The sequence below is a fragment of the Trichechus manatus genome, unplaced genomic scaffold (genome assembly GCF_000243295.1).
Source record: "Trichechus manatus latirostris isolate Lorelei unplaced genomic scaffold, TriManLat1.0 scaffold00010, whole genome shotgun sequence".
Classification (NCBI taxonomy): Eukaryota; Metazoa; Chordata; class Mammalia; order Sirenia; family Trichechidae; genus Trichechus; species Trichechus manatus.
Window position 1 is genome coordinate 15670728 of NW_004443946.1, and position 15057 is coordinate 15685784.

General features: G+C 37.7%; 1 protein-coding gene across 2 annotated transcripts; it reads right to left on the bottom strand.

The window, feature by feature from the left end:
- Positions 1-803: 803 nt before the first annotated feature.
- WDR89 (WD repeat domain 89) lies at positions 804-14495 on the bottom strand. 2 transcript variants are annotated; one of them, XM_023726267.1, is made up of 4 exons: positions 13880-14495; positions 13449-13520; positions 2847-2984; positions 804-2342 (listed from the first exon to the last, which is right to left on the bottom strand). In XM_023726267.1, the coding sequence occupies exon 4, from the start codon at positions 2309-2311 to the stop codon at positions 1148-1150; it is 1164 nt and encodes a 387-aa protein (XP_023582035.1). In that variant the 5' UTR covers positions 2312-2342; positions 2847-2984; positions 13449-13520; positions 13880-14495; the 3' UTR covers positions 804-1147. The 2 variants fall into 2 exon arrangements, with proteins under 2 accessions (XP_023582035.1, XP_004370996.1); XM_004370939.2 differs by lacking the exon at positions 2847-2984.
- Between the last annotated feature and the right edge of the window lie 562 nt (positions 14496-15057).

A 15057-nucleotide genomic window follows, 5' to 3' on the forward strand; every position in this document is an offset into this window, starting at 1 on the left:
ATAAGAACTCATAGTTTAATTTCTCCAAATAAGAATTATGTATTTTGAATATATTAAACAATGACATATCCACTGTTCAGTCTCAAGTGAGTTAAGCTAGCTCACAGCCTGAAGGTAAGCTGCATTATTCTGTATAAAAATAATTCTTTTCCCCAGCATTACAGCTTCAAAGATAAATAATTATTAACATATAAAGAGAAGTGTAAAAGGTTCTAAAGCAACACCTGTGTTTTCCAGGACAATATTTCTAATTCAAAAGGTATTTTTATTTTTAATGAAGTATAAACAAAGATGCCCAATCTTTATAGAGATCAGTTTCTTTTATTAAGATTAGTTAGAGAACTATTTAAAAGGAAAGATGAAAAATTAGCAAGCAACAAAAACTCAAGTTTCAAAATTACAGATGAAACCCTATGGAAGAAAATTTTGTCAAAAAATATCAAAGGAGTATTTTGAAATAAAAAGTCATTCAGCTATTATGTTTTCACTTTTGTATATTCTTCGAGTCTCAAAATCAATTTTGCAAGCTAATTTCCTTTTCATCAGCTAAACTCCTATCTACTTTTTAATGATATTGAAATATAAATGTAAATATTAACTAAATATATTATTTTAGATAGATACTTAACAGTTTATTCCTAAATTTTTTTTTTTTTATTTAGAGTCATTAAGATAATTATATTTATTCCAGTGTAATGTATGTATATTAAGCAAGCAGGAACTGCTCAAATGAAGTAAATAGCATGATTTGGCTTTATAAACAGTGAAGGTAATTTAACATGTAAAAAATTGAGCTTAAAATACAGCCAAAACCACGTCTTATTACACCTTACCAGCCATCTACTTCTAAAGAGTCCTTATCAAAGCTATCTTTAAACCCAACATTTACTAATTCAACAGATGGGTTTTAAAAATGAAGAACATAATTTTCTTTCAACTTGCTGATTTTATATTCAACTGATCTCTTTAACAAAATAATTTTAAAATATATGAAGAACTGAATTAAACCATTCTCAACATTCTTTCCAGGAGGGTTTGCTAACTGGCTTGTTTTTACGTATAAATTTTAAACATGTCTACTATAGATTGTAGACAGAAATAATTACTTGAAACTATAAAACCTATCAAGTAAACCCCCAATTTAACGTCACTGCTTTTTTCTTCTCTTATAAGAATCATTACTGTGAACTCGCATGCGCTGGAGCACAGAGGATGCTATTTTCATGCTGTCTTTCTTTGTAAAGGTCTTCTCTATAGCTCCAGGTTTCCAAAGCAGCAACTGTGCATCTTCTCCCCCAGTCAGCAAAGACTCATCCTGTGTATTCCAACAGAAGGAACGGACCGTAGCAGCATGCCCTCCCTGAAGGCTCATCACATGGTTCAATCCTGATGGGGTACAGCTCAGTAACTGAATCCTTCCCGTGTTTGTTCCTCCAACAACAAACAATTTGTCCATCTTTTCATGATATAGGCCACCAATCAAATAGTCCAAAATACCTTCTTTCACATTAACTACTTCTCTGACGTCCTGGATGTTCAAACGTGTAATTGCTTCATCAGTATCCAGATGATTAAGATCCCACCAACAAAATCCTTCATCATGTGTCATGCAGTAAATCTGTTTATAATCTTTCCCAGACCAACCAATACAGCTTACTGATGAAACAGAATTGCAGGTTGTAACCAGTGCATCCTCTTCATCATCAACACCAATATCATATACATTTACTAGACCATCGGTTGAACCTGAGACTACCATGTTAGGATTGCTGGGATGGAAACGTACTTGAGTGATATCGTCACTATGGGTCTCTGAATATGTACCAAGTGGGTCTCTAACAGTAGACATATCCTGAGAATTAATTCTTGCGTCCCAAAATACCAACAATGCATCGTCGTCAACTTTTTCTGTACCCGCACAAATGACGTGATCATTACAGTTGATATCAAAACTGATAAAAATATTGGAAGGGTAACCCTTGAACAGCTGAACAGGTTTTTCACTGGCTAATCGAGCATCCCAACATTTTACAGTGCCATCAGTACATGCTGAATATACACTGTCACAGGAGTTTGCAAATCTGACTCCATTAAGAAGTCCAGGAAGTCCACTAAATTCTCGTAGTACGTTTAATCTTTCTTTATCATATATTCTGATTGATCCATTAGAACATAAAACAGCAACCAAGCTTCCTTTTTCTGCCTGTACAGTCTTTGACGTGTCTATACCAAGCAGGTAAGTGGGCTCTTTATTTTCTGAAGAACGCTTAACAATGTGCAGGTTAGCAAATTGTTCCTCAATCTTCTCCATATCAAGAGTAGCATCCAAAGGCAGTAAAAATCTGTTCAAAAAAAAAAAAAAAAATTAAACTCCAAGGTTCTCTAAAATTGTAATTAAATCAAGAAAATTTTCCTGAGCTGACATAATACACAAGAAATAAAATCTATTCTAATATTTAATTATTTCCATATTATGTTGTAACTAAAACTCAGTTGTCTCCTTTTAATTCACTCTTTAATACTGAGTTTACCATATACATTTTATGCCAGTAAGATAACTGAAAAACACAAACACATACCTCTCAGTAATTCCTTTTAGCTCAAAACCAATTACTGGTCCTAATCATAGTCCTTAGCATCGACTAGGATCTCCACTTTGGAATACAGTCTTCTCCTGGCCCCAGCTGTCTTATGCAATTTTAAATTTTAAACATAGCTGTGGTAGGGAAAAAAATGGCCTCCCAAAGATGTCCATGTCCTAATTCCTGTAATATGTGAATATGTCTGGTTATGTGGCAAAGGGGAATTAAGGATGCAGATATAATTAAAGTTGCTAATCAACTGACCTTAAAATAGGATTATCCTAGATTATCTAGGTGGGTACGACGTAATCACAAAGGACAAGGAACTGCCAGAAATTCAAGCCGGATTCAGAAGAGGACGTGGAACCAGGGATATTATTACTGATGTCAGATGGATCCTGGCTGAAAGCAGAGAATACAAGAAGGATGTTTACCTGTTTTATTGACTAAGTGAAAGCATTCAACTGTGTGGATCATAACAAATTATGGATAACATTGAGAAGAATGGGAATTCCAGAACACTTAATTGTACTCATGAGGAACCTGTATGTAGATCAAGAGGCAGTTGTTTAAACAGAACAAGGGGATACTGTGTGGTTTAAAGTCAGGAAAGATGTGCGTCAGGGTTGCATCCTTTCACCATACCTATTCAATCTGTATGCTGAGCAAATAATCCGAGAAGCTGGACTATATGAAGAAGAATGGGGCATCAGGATTGGAGGAAGACTCATTAACAACCTGCGTTATGCAGATGACACAACCTTGCTTGCTGAAAGTGAAGAGGACTTGAAGCACTGACTGATGAAGATCAAAGACCACAGCCTTCAATATGGATTACACCTCAACATAAAGAAAACAAAAATCCTCACAACTGGACCAATAAGCAACATCATGATAAATGAAGAAAAGACTGAAGTTGTCAAGGATTTCATTTTACTAGGATCCACAGTCAACACCCATGGAAGCAGCGGTCAAGAAATCAAAAGACGCATTGCACTGGGCAAATATGCTGTAAAAAATCTATTTAAAGTGTTGAAAAGCAAAGATGTCACCTTGAAGACTAAGGTGTGCCTGACCCAAGCCATGGTGTTTTCAATCACCTCATATGCATGTGAAAGCTGGACGATGAATAAGAAGGCTAAAGAAATTGACGCCTTTGAATTGTGGTGTTGGAGAATAATGAATATACCATGGACAGCCAAAAGAACGAACAAATCTATCTTGGAAGAGGTATGTATGACCAGAATATTCCTTAGAAGGAGGGCAAGACTACGTCTCACATACTTTGGACATGATATCAGGAGGGATCAGTCCCTGGAGAAGGACATCATGCTTGGTAAAGCAGAGGGTCAGCAAAAAAGAGGAAGACCCTCAACGAGATGGACTGACACAGTGGCTGCAACCATGGGCTTAAGCATAATGACGACTGTGAGGATGGCGCAGGACTGGGCAGTGTTTTGTTCTGTAGTACATGGGGTCGCTATAAGTCCTTAAAAGTGGAAGAGGGAGGCAGAAGAAAAGTCAGAGGGAGATATTACTACAGAATGATGCTGGTTTTGAAGACAGGGAAAGGGTCCACAAGTCAAAGAATGTAGGCAGCCTAGAAACTTGAAAAGGCAAGGAAACAGATTCTCCCCTAGAGCCTCCAGACGGAAACACAGCTGTGCCAACACCCTGATTTTAGCTCTGTGAGATCCATTTTGGACTTCTGACCTCCAGAACTGTAAGATAAAAAATTTGTGTTGTTTGAAACCACCAAGTTCGTAGTAATTTGTTATAGCAGCAATAGAACCTAATACAACAGAGGTCCTCAGTATAAAATTCTGGAGAAGCACTTTTCAGGCAATAGCACCTTGCAAATGGTGGAGCTGGGATTTGAACCTAGGCATTCTAGCTTCAGACACTGTTCTTAACCACCACACTAGACTGACCCTCCACTGTAGGTTGTATGTAGAACAAGTTCAAAACTAAAACCAAAACCACAGTCACTTAGTCCATTCTGACTCATAGTGACCCTACAGAAGAGGGTAAAACTGCCCCATAGGGGAGACTACCACATCTTTCTCCTGTGGAACGGTTGGTGGGTTCGAACTGCCAACCTTTTGGTTAGCAGCCAAGCACTTTAACCACTCTGCCACCAGGCCTCCAGAAAAATACGCATCCCTAGTGATTTTGTCACAACTTTTTCTAGCCTGATCTTCACTAGTGAATACTGTAGCTTGCCTCACATTTTCATTCTTAAGATAAACTGCTTTTTTTGTCTGTTGCGTTAGTGACAGCTTGTTAGATTTCTGCCTTTAAAATCAGAAATGAGCACAGGTAGTCCCCAATTTACGGCGGGATTCTGTCCCAATCACTGTTGTTTAAGTTGGTTTTGGCGTAAGTCAAATACCTTGTTTTTTTAGTTTTCGTTGTTATTGCCTTGTATTATTAATATCTTTCTAAATCCGATCTTCATTTGTCTTTAGGGGTTGGCAACATTACCTATAAACTCACAGATATGATCATATTAGCAAATTACATGCCACAACACTGTATGTAGTACATATTACTAACGATAAGGATGGTCCTAACTGCGGTTCATTGTTAACTTGAATATGTCGTAAGTTGAGGACTACCTGTACCAACTTAAGAGTTGTTACAAGGATTAACTGAAATAATATATGTAATGTATTCGACACAATGTTTGGCATATCATGGTATATAGTCAATAAATATTAGGCAAAAATTACCAGCATCACCACTACCAATACCACTGATACAATCTAGGGGATGTTTTGGATTTATTCAGAAACGCTCCAAACAACATAATTAAACCAAAGGGTAAAAATATAAAAAGCTGGATTTGGGTTCAATATAGGAATAGTACCTTTTCAATTCTGAGTATTTAAAAAATTTTAAAAAGTTAAAAGAATAGCAAAATGAATACACGCACACAGCCCTTCACCTCCTAGATTCACTGATTGTTACTTCTTGCCATATTTTCTGTCTCTCTCTCTAGTTTTTTTTTTTTTTTTTTAATTGTACTTCAGGTGAAGGCTTACAGAACAAATAGTTTCTCACAAAACAGTAGTACACATATTGTTTTGACATTGGTTAACAACCCCACAACATGTCAACCCTCTCCCTTCTCGACCTTTTTTTTTTTTTGGTGAAAATATACATAGCCAAAGATCACCATTTCAAAAATTTCTACATGCACAGTTCAGTGACATCGACTACGCTCTTCCAATTGTGCTACTATTCTCACTTTAGACGAAGGCTTACAGAACAAAACAGTTCCTCATTTAACAGTTAGTACACATGTTGCCCTATGACAATGGTTAACAACCTTACAACACACCAACACTATCCTTACTCAACCTTGGGTTCCCTATCACCAGCTTCCTTGTCCTCTTCTGCCTTCTGGCCCTTGTCCCTGGACTGCTGTACCTCATTGGTCCCATTTGGTTTTATGGGGCTGTCCACGCTCAGGCTGAACGGTGAGACACACAGTTATTTTTGCATGAACTATTTGAAAGCTAGTTGCAGATATAACATCTCTTCATTTTAAAATACGTCAGCACAAGAGCACCTCCCCAAACTTTTGTTTTATGCAATGTTGATCATTTTGAAAAGTTCAGGCCAGCTGCCTCATAAAATGTCTCACATTCTGGATCTGATTGTTTACTTGTGATTAGATTAATATGGACTACCCCTCAACATAAAGAAAACAAAAATCCTCAGAACTGGACCAATAAGCAACATCATGATAAACGGAGAAAAGATCAAAGTTGTCAAGGATTTCATTTTACTGGTATCCACAATCAACACCATGGAATCAGCAGTCAAGAAATCAAGACGCATTGCATCAGGCGAATCTGCTGCAAAAGACCTCTTTAAAGTGTTGAAAAGCAAAGATGTCACTTTAACGTCTAAGGTGTGCCTGTCCCAAGCCATGGTGTTTTCAATCTGATGTGCATGTGAAAGCTGGGCAATGGATAAAGAAGACTGAAGAACTGACGCTTTTTAATTATGGTGTTGGTGAAGAATATTGAATATACCACGGACTGCCGAAAGAACGAACAAATCTGTCTTGGAAGAAATACAGCCAGAATGCTCCTTAGAAGTGAGGATGGTGAGACTTCGTCTCATATACTTTGGTCATGTTATCAGGAAGGATCAGTCCCTGGAGAAGGACACCATGCTTGGTAAAGTAGAGGGTCAGTGAAAACGAGGAAGACCTCAACAAGATGGACTGACACAGTGGCTGCAACAATGGGCTCAAGCATAACAATCATGAGGATGGCACAGGAGCGGGCATTGTTTTGTTCTGTTATACACAGGGCTGCTATGAGTCAGAACTGACTCAACAGCACCTGACAACACTCTTTATGCCTTACATGGAAAAACTTTAAGTATCAGGTAAGTCTGAAAACGGTGAGCTTCCTTCACCATTAGTATTCAAAGGCTAAATGACCCCTTACCAGCTATGCTGTGGTAGTTACCACCAGAGCTTAACTGCTGGTTCTCCAATCAAGATAGGCTCAGATGGCCTTCTTTCCTTGAACATGTCAACACTATACCTGCCTCAGCACCACTGCAATGGCTGTTTCTCTCCCTGGAATATTCTTTCTCTATATTTTTGCATGAGTAATTCCTCCCTGCTGGTCAGGTCTCAGTCTATGTCACCTCCCCAGAGACCTTCACAAACAGACCCTGTCACTCCCTTTATCACACTGGCCTGTTTTATTTAAAAATTTAAAATATTTAATTATGAAATATTTCAAATGTATAAAGTATAGAAAAAAGCATAACAGATACCTACATTTGTACCCAGATTTAACAGATGTTAATATTTTGCCATACTTGTTTCAGTGCTTTTATTTAAAGAAATGAAACATCACGGATACAACTAAAACTTTACTCCTATGATTCAGACTTTAGAAAAATGGGATCACATTATATGTATCTTTTTAAAATTTGCTCTTTTCACAGAGTATAATTTTTTTAAAACCTCATTTTACTGTTAAACTTATTACCTAGCTCTTTCTTATTTGTTATCAATAAATTGTTACTGAATAAGTACATGAATAACTGATTCAACTTTCGTGCATTAAGAGCTCAAGAGTTCTAGGAAAAATGGAATAAATCCAAAACAATGTTGCATGTGTCTATGTGTTTGCAGTTTGATCACTAAAATTAGTAAAATAATGGCATTCTTTAAATCTGTACTTAATAAAGCACAAAAAGGACATATGGAAGAAGATTTTATATTTGAAGAAAAATACATTATTTAACATAATTTTTTTTACCACAAACTATTCAACTATATCCTAAAAATGTATACTTAAGAATGTACTGCCTATATACTCAAGAAGAAAACCTTTTAAATTTCACATGGAAAAAACAAAAAAAGCCCATTTTTGAAATATTCAAAATGTTAACAGGAGCTTATAAAAGAAAAAGTTCTTTGCTATTGCTTCATACTGATGTCTACATATGAAAGATCAGATTGGTGCCAATTTTAAACAAGAAGAAAGTTTAATGTGGCTTTTAAGCTAACAGAAATTTACAGGGCTACAACTTCCCACTGCTGCGCCTAAGCAGGACGGCAGTACTGTACACCTTCCCTCTGCATGTTGCTGGAGAGTCTGTTTCACATTGCAGTAGTCCTCTGCAAAGCTTCAATTCAAAGGATTCTGGGGATTGGAGTGCTGAGGCAGGCCTAGTGGGCCCCAGATGGAATGCTGCAGAAAATAACTCTTCAAGACTGTAGAAATGGTAACAATTGCAATGGCCATCCACTTAGCACACTGTTAAATGTAGCACAGTACTTCAAAAAATAAAAGAAAGATTTTAGAGGTAAGGTAGGTATACCTCAAAATACTCTGAAGCTACAGCGCTTTAATTCATCCTCATTCAAACAGTAAGTTACTTTAATTTTTTGAAGAGAAACATGAAAACCCCTAAACATAATGTGTTTTAACACCGTAACATGCAAATGAGTCATATATGAAATAGAACCTCCCAAGGCTATACAGTTAATTCTTAATTTTACATAGTAATGAATTATTCCAAAATAATGACTATATTCTTTTACTTCCCTGTATACCCTCATTTGAGTTTTCTTTGCCTGAGCCTCTTCCCTGTCTTACACAGAAGTCACAGGGAGATCTCATTCACACTCATATTTTCAAGGACCACTTATTTGTTAATGATCCCATTTATCTATTTACAAATCTATATTTACAACTGCCTACTGGCGATTTCTCCTTGAATCTGTCATCCTGTGCTCCAAAACAAACCGACCATTTATGCTACCCGCCCCCGCCCCCACCACAACCTTTCCCCTTCTAAAAAAAAAAAACACTTTATGTTTCTCAATTTTGGATTATGGTATTGGCACCATGATGGCACTCTGATCTCCCTGGTTATCCAAGCTGGACAACCTGCGAAACATCCACCTCTCCTTCTACTCAGGGCTCTCATCCAACCAATCTTCAAATCCGATTTTTCAGCTATAGGCTGTTTAAGGTAGTAGTAGGTTAAACCTTAAGATATTACTATTTCTATGGATGAAAAAAATATTGGCAATTTCATATGGTCAACCTAAGAAAAAACATACGAAGCGAGCAAATAATCAAGATTAACCACATTTTTAATCTTTTCTGTTAGATTCACAAAAGGAAGGTTTACCTTAATTAGCATTCTAGATCTCACCAGGCTAAGGAATACTACAGTGAGGGCTGGGGAAGTGAATCAAGCCTTTCTTATATAGCTAGTAAAAACCTAATGGAAAAAATATAAAAAGGGAGGAGTAGCAAAGAGCACTAAAGCAAAACGTAGGGGAGAGAAATGAGAAGAGAAGAGAAAGGAAGGGATAAAGGCAAGTTACTGCTGCTACCTTTTGAATCACACAGGTGGAACACTGCAGTCCTTATCCTTCCCAAGACAGCAATGAGACAAAAAGGCGTCCAGATAAAGGAAAGGTTTAGTGAAGTATTTGGCTAAAACAAATTTTTCTTTATTAAAAAAAAAAAAGGTTTTATCGTTGAGTTAGAGGATGTAACAGGCAACCATCACTTTAAACTTGAGTCTAACAGTTCTGGGAATGGAGGTAGAACAATTACTAATATCTCATCTTGACCCACAATTCCTTCAACAGCCACCTCGTTCAGCCCAGGAAATAGAATCGTGGAGCCATCACTGTTGTTGGAGCTCTTGAGACGCAGAATTCTCATAGCTGAATATAATGCAGTAGCTGGAAGCCATGTTTAGAAAGACACTCCAATAGCAGGGAACCCTCAAGTGGGGTCAGAATATTAAATTCTTGATGAACTGTCATCCTGCAACATCTTAGGTGGGAAAAGCCGATGAATCTCTGATCTGGACAGTCTGTCCTTAGATAATTAAGAGTTGACTACTTAATAACAAAATCACTAAACTTAAGTATGAACTCCCCTTGTGGCTTTTGCAGAGTGAAATGCAGAGGCCCAGCAAATGTCTCAAGTGTAGGGAGAAGCTTAATGGGAAAGGTCATTCAGAAATGGGCTCCAATAACTTCATAATCCACACTTAGAATTTAACTACAATAATGCTACCACATCTATCAAACTGCACTAGGAAAATTGAGCCTCACAGAGAAGATAATCATAATTTGAGTTCAACAAATGCTAGACTATGTGCTAGAGATGTACATCTAGCCTTTTAATCCTTAATCATTTAATCCTATGAGATAGGTATTATTATTGCCACTTTACAGAAGAAATTGAACTCTGAAATACTAAGTAACTTGTCCATGCTCTCATAGCTACTAAGTGAGAGTACAGAGAAAGTTTGGCTTGAAATCCAAGTGGTATTTCAATACTGTGTTATTGCCTGTCTATGTATGTAAGTACTGAAGTGTCAACTTTAATTAAGGAATATGCCTATTAGCTCTGAGGTGAGGAATTACATATTGATTCTACATGTTAGCAGAAAAGGAGCAGTATGATTCAAAAACCACACCAACCTAGAAAATGTCACAGTAAACAACCATCATTTACCTTTTATTTTTCTTGTGTCCCAATGGTTAAGCGTTTGGCTGCTAACTAAAAGGTTGGTGGTTCGAACCTACCTAGTGACTCTGTGGGAGAAAGACAATCTGCTCCCCTGTGATGGTTAAGGCTGTGTCAACTTGGCTGGGCCATGATTCCCAGTGATTTGGTGGTTATGTAATGATGTAGTCATCCTCCATGATGTGATCTGATGCGATCAGCCAATCAGTTCTAAGGGGAGCTTCCTCAGGAGTGTGGACTGCATCACACACACACACACACACACACACACACACACACACACTTCACTGGTTTTACTTTTCTAGAGAACCTAGCCCAAGATATCCCCGTAAAGATTACAGCCTAGAAAACCCTATGGGGCAGTTCCACTCTTTGGGGGTTGCTATGAGTTGAAATTGACATGGTAGCACACAACAACAACAACAACAAAAGAGAACTGTGAAAAAACAACCCCATGTACCGATCATCCAGCATGAACATTACACTCTCCAAGTTATTCACAGGGACAGAGGAGTCAGTTATACATCATATTTTATTTGAAGGGCAATTAAGAAACTCTAGTGGACAGTGTGACTGAACCCCTCAAATTCATTCCCCTGCCACCAGCCCTGTGTGGCATTAACATGGGGTCAGGACTTGACCCCAGTTCCAAAGGTAAATCCTGATTAGTCTAAACCAACATGGTAATTCTATCCCTTTTACCAGTAATTGGTTCACGAACCTAAAATTTTACCAATCTGTGCTTGTATTCCCCTGCCAACTACAACTGTCCAGATGTGGAACACTAACACTAAAGTGGATCCAATTCAACTGATGCAAAAAACTTTTATAAGATTTTACATTTTACATTCCCTGATTTTTAAGTCAGTTTGCAGCAGAACTTTTGTTATATGCCGCCAGAAGCCTCCAAACTAATTAAAAACAATCAAAGTTCTGGGTGTAGGTGGTCCCTAAAAAGAGAGATTTAGGGAACATAGTTAGAAAAGTCAAATTTCACTCATATTGAAGAGAAGGACTTTTCTTGCTTTTACTTTTGTTGCTCTCCTCCTCCCTACCTTTTAAGGTGTTTTTGTTCAAAAATAAAAGGGAAAAATGGCATACACATAGGAACTGGGAGAAGGCTTTGTAAAAAATCTGTGCTTGGTAATAATGGTAGGATCCCTGATTCTAACGTCATCACCAAAATTAACGAAAACCAACCAATCACTGGGATGACACAATATATAAAAACTTAACATATAACTCCATTTGGTAGGTTTCTATATACTTAAAAAATTATATCTATATTTTTGAATATCTAATACTGTCATAATTCAAAATTCAAAAAAGGTTCCAAAACTACTGTCTTGGAACATCCTTCTCCTTAAGCCCCTTTCCTCTCCTAAAAAAATAAAAACCAAATCTGTTGCCATCAAGTCAATTCCGACTCATAGCGACCCTATAGGACAGAGTAGAACTGGCCCATGGAGTTGCCAAGGAGCGCCTGGTGGATTCAAACTGCTGACCTTTCGGTGAGCAGCCGTAGCGCTTAACCACTGTGCCCTACCAAGGTTTCCGTTTCCTCTCCTAGGAGGCAACAAATGTTACCAGTTTTTTATGTGTACTTTCAAAGACTGCAAGATTGCCAATGTGGAGTTTAAGGTAAACAATGAAAGTGAAATATTTTTGGGTTATCAAAAAACTGTCAATATGGTAAAATAAAAAAAAGCAATAGGCTAACTTTGGTGAAGGGTAAGACACTGCACAATACTGGGGAAGCCAGCACAACTTGTACAAGGCAAGGTCATGGAAGCTACATAGACACATCCAAACTTTCTGAGGGACTGAACTACTGGGCTAAGGGCTGTGGGGACCATGGACTTGGGGAACATCTAGCTCAACTGGTATAACATAGTTTGTAAAGAAAATGTTCTACATTCTACTTTGGTGAGTAGTGTCCGGGGTCTTAAAAGCCTGTGAGCAGCCATCTAAGATACTCCACTGGTCTCACCCTATCAGGTGCAAGGAATAATGAAGAAAACCAAAGACACAAGGGGAAGATTAGTCCAAAGGACTAACGGACCACAGCTACCACAGCCTCCATCAGACTGAGTCCGGTATAACTAGACGGTGCCCAGCTACCACCACTGACTGCTCTGACAAGGATCACAACAGAGGGTCCCAGACAGAGCTGGAGAAAAACATAGAACAAAATTCTAACTCACTAAAAAAGACCAGACTTACTGGCCTGACAGAGACTGGAGAAACCCGGAGAGTATGGCCCCCCGACAACATTTCAGCTCATTAATGAAATCACTCCTGAGGTTTACCTTTCAGCCAAAGATCAGACAGACCCATAAAACAAAATGAGACTAAAGGGGCACACCAGCCCAGGGGCAAGGACTAGAAGGCTGGAGGGGACAGTAAAGCTGGTAATAGGGAACACAAGGTCAAGAAGGGAGAGTGTTGACATGTCGCAGGGTTGTTAACCAATGTAATAAAAACAATATGTGTACTGTTTAATGAGAAGCTAGTTTGTTCTGTAAACCTTCATCTAAAGTATAATTAAAAAAAAAAAAAGGAATAGGCTTAAGAAGCAAAAACCCTAATTTCTAACTCTTGTTCTACCACTAACTAGCAAAGTCTTCTTGGTACATATAATCTAACTGCTCTAAGTCTCAGCTTCCTCACCTATAAAAAGGGGATTAAAAAACAAAAACAAAAGATGCATGCAACACTGAGTGCCTATTATGCTAAATGCTGGAGATTCTGATATAAAACTGGCTTTTTGTCTTCAAGGAACTGGGAGACAGACAAGTAAGCAATTACAATGTAAGGTGACAGGTACCAGAACACAGTTGATCACAGGATGATGGGATGACACTGGAACACAGAGCCGAAGTATGTAGAAGGCACAATCCTTGGCATAAAGAAAATAAGCAATAAATATTAATTTACTTTCTTATTAATTTTCATTTGTTTTGCCTTATTAATTTTATTTTGCCTTTACATTTAAAAAACTAATTCTTACAGCTGTTAAAAATTTAAGCAGTCTCATTTTCATATTAACAACTATTTTAAAAAAATCAGCATGCAAAATAGCATGAACACAAATATAAAAATATAACTGTCAAATCTGAGTAAACTAATAATGTAACAAATTGAGTTGGTGCTTTCTGAAGATTTTTTTTCATTTTATAAGTACACCACTAAAGAGCACATGAACTTCAATATGTTTCAAAAGAGGATATTCTAAAAAGTATACACAGATACTCTTACCCCAGGAGGTGAAGCTTAATTCTCCCCTTGAACATGAGCTGGATTTAGCGACCGGCCTTCAAAGAATAGAATGTGGGAAGAGTAAACAATAGTAACTTGACAGTGCAGAAACCTGAAAGACAGCGGCTTAACCAAGTGATCAAGGTTAACATCACTAGTGATAAATCATGTTGATACCATTTGCCTGCTGGTGTGACGTGATGTGAAGGGCACTTCACCTCTGTGGTATTCTTTCCTAAAATCCATAACCCCAATTTAATCATAAGAAAACATCAGAAAAACCCAAATTGAAGGTCATTTACAAAATAACTGGCCAGTACTCTTCAAACGTTTCAAGGTCATGAAAACAAGGCAAAACTGAGAAACTCTCACAAATCAGAGGAGACTAAGGAGAAATTGAAACTAAATGCAAGGTGGTATCCTGGAACAGAAAAAGGACATTAGTGAAAAAACTGGTAAAACCTGAATAAACTCTGTAGTTAACAGTATCGTACCAATGTTAATTTCTTAGTTTTGACAAATTGACAAACATACCATGGTTAGGTTAACATTAGGGTTGTTGTTGATGCTAGGTGTCTTTGAGTCAGTTCTGACTCACAGTGACCCTATGTACAACAGAATGAAACACTGCCCAGTCCTGCGCCAGCCTCACAATTGTTATTATGTTTGAGCACATTGTTGCAGCCACTGTGTCAGCTCATCTCATTAAGCATCTTCCTCTTTTTCACTAACCCTCTATTTTATCAAGCATGAAGTCCTCTCCAGGGACTGGCCCCTCCTGATAACATGTCCAAAGTACGTGAGACAAAACCTCACCATCCTTGCTTCTAAGGAGCATTCTGGCTGTACTTCTTCCAGGACAGATTTGCTCATTCTTCTGGCAGTCCATGATATATTCAACATTCTTTGTCAATACCATACTTCAAAGGCATCAATTCTTCTTCAGTCTTCCTTATTCATTGTTGTCATGGATTAAATTATGTACCCCCAAAAATGTGTGTATCAGTTTGGCTGGGCCATGATTCCTGGTACTGTGTGATTTTCCTATATGTTGTAAATCCTGCCTCTATGATGTTAATGAGGGAGGATGGGTGGTAGTTGTGTTAGTAAGGCAGCACTCAATCTATAAGACTGGATTGTGTCCTGAGGCAATCTCTTCTGATATAAAAGAGAGAAGG

Excerpts from the sequence above, each read along its gene's own strand:
- WDR89 (XM_004370939.2), bottom strand. The coding sequence starts at position 2,311 with ATGGAGAAGATTGAGGAACAATTTGCTAACCTGCACATTGTTAAGCGT.